Raw genomic sequence first — 4,786 nt, 5'->3', positions numbered from 1 at the left:
CTCGCCCCGCCCCCTCGGAGCCGGAACCGCTCCCTTCGGGGCCCTTCTCCCCGCCTCCTTAGCCCTAGTGTGGCGTCACTTCCGCCAGCGACCGGCGGCGCGCAGCGAGCGTGGGTCTCGCGAACGCGCCGGGAGCGTCCCAGAGCCGGGAGCGCCCCAGAGCCGGGAGCGCGCCCCGCGGATGACAACAAATTCGACGCGCGGCGGCGGCGGCGGCAGTGGAGGAGGGTGCCTAAGTACCTGCCTCGGGCCCTGCCGCCTCCCCGCGTGTTCTCTTGCATCCCCTCTCTGTGCCGAGTAGGATCCTCCCGGAGGTGTCCCGGGCCCGGGGCGACGGGGGCTCCCCCGCGCCTGGTCCCTGCCGGGCCTAGCGCTTGCGACGCGGCGCCGGCGATGGGGTCGCCCTGAGGGACGCCCGGCGCCGAGCGGGCATGGAGGGGCCGTCCCGGGCTTAGGCCCCGCCGCGGACCGGGGACGCCGGCCGGGACCCGAGGCGCCGCCGCCGCGGCCTGGAGCCGCAGCCTGGGCCCCAGGGCCGGAGCCGCCGCCTGCAGTCCCCGCGGGCCCCGCGGCCAGCCCTCGTCATGCCTTGGCCGTTTTCGGAGTCCATCAAGAAGAGGGCCTGTCGGTACCTCCTGCAGAGGTACCTGGGCCACTTCCTTCAGGAGAAGCTGAGCCTGGAGCAGCTCAGCCTGGACCTGTACCAGGGCACCGGGTCCCTCGCCCAAGTCCCTTTGGACAAATGGGTAAGAGCCGCCGGCGGCCGGCCAGGAGGGTCTCGCTGCCCTCCTTGGGGCGGTTTGAACGCGTGTCACCCAGGATTGGTGACGGGCAGCCCCTCCCTGGGAATGGTTGGGATCCGAGTGGAGTGTGCCAGGGGCTCACAGAAACGTGTTCAAGTGTTTAGCCCGTTTCTAGCAAGTTTGCGTCCCCAAATCACGTGTTTCTGAAACTTAACAGACGTGGTGGAGTCTCCACTGAGGGAAGCAGTTGCGTCAGTGGTTTTGGGGTCTTTGACGCTGGCCGCAACGGGTCCCTGGAAGGAGGCGACCCGCGCTGTCCCTGGGGTAGCAGGGGTCGCGGGGTTCTGTGGCAAACAAATCCTATTTCATGGGATGACACTCTGGAAAGCTGAAGGATGAGGGAGGACCTTTGGGGATGTCACAATTCATATTCCTTTATTTGTTCTGGGTGGGCTGCTTGAACCCCGCGGTCTGTCGGTACGGCGTTTGCTACCTGGAAGGCAAGTTAGGGGAAGGCCTCTTGCCGGTTTGCCTGGGTTTTTTTTTTTTGCCTGATGGTGCGTCTACAGGGCCACCCTGCGAGTGGTTGTGTGGCCCGGGTGGTGCCGTTGAATTACGCCTATTTGCTTCACGTGACAGATCGCAAACAGGTGTTGCGAGAGCGCTGAAGCTGCGAGTTTCAGACCCTTTAAAAAACCTGTTGTCGGCTTGTCATCCAGAGGCTGTGAGTTGACTCCGTGTGTCTTACAGGTGCTTCACGTATGGTTAAACTCCCCACGTGGAGATGTGCCTGCATTTGTACGTTCAGGGCATGGTAGTCTGCTTACACTGTATTCAGTCCGGAGTCGAGCACGAATGGGACGGCTTTTCTCCTTCCCCCAGCCCTTTACTTGTTGCGCTACAGTTTGCTGCTAGCATTTGAATCCTACGCAGGTGACATTTAGGAGAAAGGAACATAGGTGACTTTCCGGTGGTAGTTGTGCAAAACAAAAGGACCCCCCCCCCCCATAGAAGCTGTGTAAAAAAAACAACAACAACAAATGGTTTTTTTTCTTTATATAAAAGTATTTTAATAGAGTAATGACGACTTCTTTAGCCACAGAAACCTGAAAAATTCAAATTACGGGTAACACCTTATTATGACCCTTCAATTAATTTGTACTAGTATGGGTAAACATATAATTTTTTTCGGTGAGTAGATGACTTAACTAGGGAGAGTTCAAACAGTAGTGGAAAGAGCCCTGGTTTCAGTAGACCCAGCCCCACACCTGGCTAGATCAGGCTAGCCCAGGCTGCCAGTTAGCTAAGTGCCGGTGGACGTGGTCATTCACCTGAGTTTAGTAAACATTAACGGAGTATACGATCCATGCTATGCACTGTGTCAGGGTACAATATTGCTGTAATGCTTAGCAGAAGGTAGGGATTGTGATGGATATTTTTAAGTTTGGTGACCCATGAATCTATACTTTTGGTATAGATACGAATAAGCTATCTTAAAGGAGGAGTATTGGACACTTACTTATTTTATTAAAATTCTTTTAAATATTTAGTTTTGAGCAAGAGGGAGAGCGAGAGTGCAAGCACAAGTGGGTGAGGGGCAGAGAGAGATGGAGACACAGAATATGAAGCAGGCTTCAGACTCTGTGCTGTCAGCACAGGAGCCCCACGTGGGGCTCGAACTCACAAACAGATCGTGACCTGAGCCTAAGTCAGACGCTTAACTGACTGAGCCACCCAGGTGCCCTGGATTGGATATTTATTGTCTTTTGTGGGTTGAATAACTGTATGAATTATTCTTTAATGACTTTTGACATTGATCTTATAAGATGGGTATTATTATTTCCGTTTTAAAGTTGGAATTAAATAATATGCCCCAAGTTACACAGCTAGCAAGTGGTACCATGAGAATTCAAACCTAAATCTTAAGCCCCTATTTCTTCACTAATCACATGGCTTCAAGCCAGGGAAAGAGCCGTTAATGTTTATTGAGCATCTGTTTATTTCAGACACTGTGCTAGGCACTTTATTTGTGTAGTTTTAATCTTCATGGGAAATCAGAGGTGGTGGTATTTGAATTTGCAGTTTGACTTCAGGATTGTTGACAAAATGATTTATGGCTAGACTTGATCTGAAGATTATGGTTCTGTTCCTTGAAGGGGAAGAATTTGTCAAAGCATCCAGTAAACATTTGATGTTGTCGATTTATTTATTATAGTGTGCTGTGTATGAACTAGGATAAATTTTGATGTGACACTTAGATAATCACTCTTCAAAGTTCTGATTCCAAATTCAGTTGCTTTTGGCTTTTGATTTTAATGACTTTGTCTCTGAAAAAATAAAAGATGCCTCACCGAAGATTTATAGGTTCAAATGGAAGAATCATGTCATTAGTGACATTAGTAATGTTTTAATTCTCCGCCATCAATTATGCAAAGGGTTGTGTTGCAGTGGGCTGTGACATTCCTTTCTTCCTTGATCTCAGTTTTTCTTGATAGTTAATTGAAGTTGTTGCATTTATATATATGTACATACACATATATGCACATATATATATACACATATATATAAATTAACTTTAAAAGCTATTTTATTGGGGCGCCTGGGGGGGGCTCAGTGGGTTAAGCATCTGACTTCAGCTCAGGCCTTAATCTCACGGTTCATGAATTCGAGCCCCACGTGGGGCTCTGTGCTGACAGCTCGGAGCCTGGAGCCTGGTTTGGATTCTGTATCTCCCTCGCTCTCTGCCCCTCCCCTGCTCACGTTCCATTTCTCATTCTCTCATAAAGAAATATTAAAAAAAAATTTTTTAAACCTATTTTGTTTATTTTAAAAATTTGTTTATTTTTTTTTAACGTTTATTCACCTTTGAGAGACAGAGAATGAGCGGGGATGGGGCAGAGAGAGAGACACAGAATCTGAAGCAGGCTCCAGGCTTTGAGCTGTCAGCACAGAGCCTGATGCAGGGCTCGAACCCATGAACTGCGAGATCATGACCTGAGCCAAAACCAGACACTTAACTGACTGAGCCACCCAGGTGCCCCTACAAATTTTTTTTTTTATTTAAGTAGACTCCACACCCAGCATGGAGCCCAATGCGGAGCTCGAACTCACGTTCCCAAGATCAGTTATTTTCTCATTATTAAAGCGATACCTCGGGGCACCTGGCTAGCTCAGTCAGAGGAGCATGTGACTCTTGATCAAGTGGTTGTGACTCTGAGCCCCACATTGGGTGTAGAGATTACTTAAAGTCTCTAAAAAAAAAAAAAAAAAAAGTAATGTCTTTACTTTGCAAATATAAAGCGTGTTTTGTTTTTTGGAATATACCTGCTAGGTAGCATATACTGCTGATAGCCATGGGTCATCTCATAAATGATTAGTCTATTTGGAACCCTTTCTGTAGAAGAAAACTGCTTATCTTTAATTTCAACTCTTCAATATTTGGCCGTAAGAAAACCAGGAAATCAGAAAGTTATTGTTATGTTCTCTTTAAAAGGATTCTGTGTTTAGGTCTGTTTTTATTATGTAGAACCTATGCCCAAATAAGTTTCAGGATGCTGACATGGAATGAATATCCAGGTGAGGGCGCCACTCTTGGCTTTTCCCCATTGTGGGACTACTGTTCTTCCCTTTGTGCCATTCGGATGCCTGGCCTGAGTGAGCGTGCCAGTGCCCATTTGTGTATTAAGTAGTGGTACAACTTTTAAATCTAAAACTGTGAGAAATTGCATATGGAATGCCTAATTTTCTTCTAACATACCTATAGATCAACTCTTATACTCTCTGGTATTCATACATCCCACTTGGGAGATCATGACCTTAGAAGGGCTTGAAGTGGGAGGGAGAAATAGAAGCAGGGGGTTTGGATCTATTCCACAACTGTAATGTGCTCCTAAGTTCATGAGTTCCCCAAGGAGGTGTTTGGAAATGTAAAATGTTGAAAGAAGGAAATTCTACTTGGGGAGGAGGTTGGGATTTGATGACTCATTCTTTTCCAACTCTTTAAGACTGACTTTATTGGGGCACCTGGGTGGCTCAGTTGGTTG

The 4,786-nt window shown here is 48.2% G+C and overlaps 1 protein-coding gene across 6 annotated transcripts in view; it reads left to right on the top strand.

Moving 5' to 3' along the window:
- The first annotated feature begins 121 nt into the window (after positions 1-121).
- Positions 122-4,786, top strand: part of ATG2B (autophagy related 2B) — an 83,303-nt gene continuing 78,638 nt past the window's right edge. For 3 of the 6 annotated variants that reach the window (XR_006204047.1, XM_042944223.1, XM_042944224.1), the window contains exon 1: positions 122-746. Coding sequence is in view for 5 of the 6 variants with exons in the window: in XM_042944223.1 (XP_042800157.1) it covers positions 585-746 (162 nt within the window). In the remaining variant the exon portion in view is untranslated. The remainder of the gene's footprint in view (positions 747-4,786) is intronic. The other 3 variants (XM_042944225.1, XM_042944222.1, XM_042944221.1) reach the window with 1 other exon arrangement.

The sequence above is a fragment of the Panthera leo genome, chromosome B3 (genome assembly GCF_018350215.1).
Source record: "Panthera leo isolate Ple1 chromosome B3, P.leo_Ple1_pat1.1, whole genome shotgun sequence".
Lineage (NCBI taxonomy): Eukaryota > Metazoa > Chordata > Mammalia > Carnivora > Felidae > Panthera > Panthera leo.
Note: the sequence above shows the minus strand (reverse complement) of the source record. Positions and strands in the feature narration are given on the sequence as shown.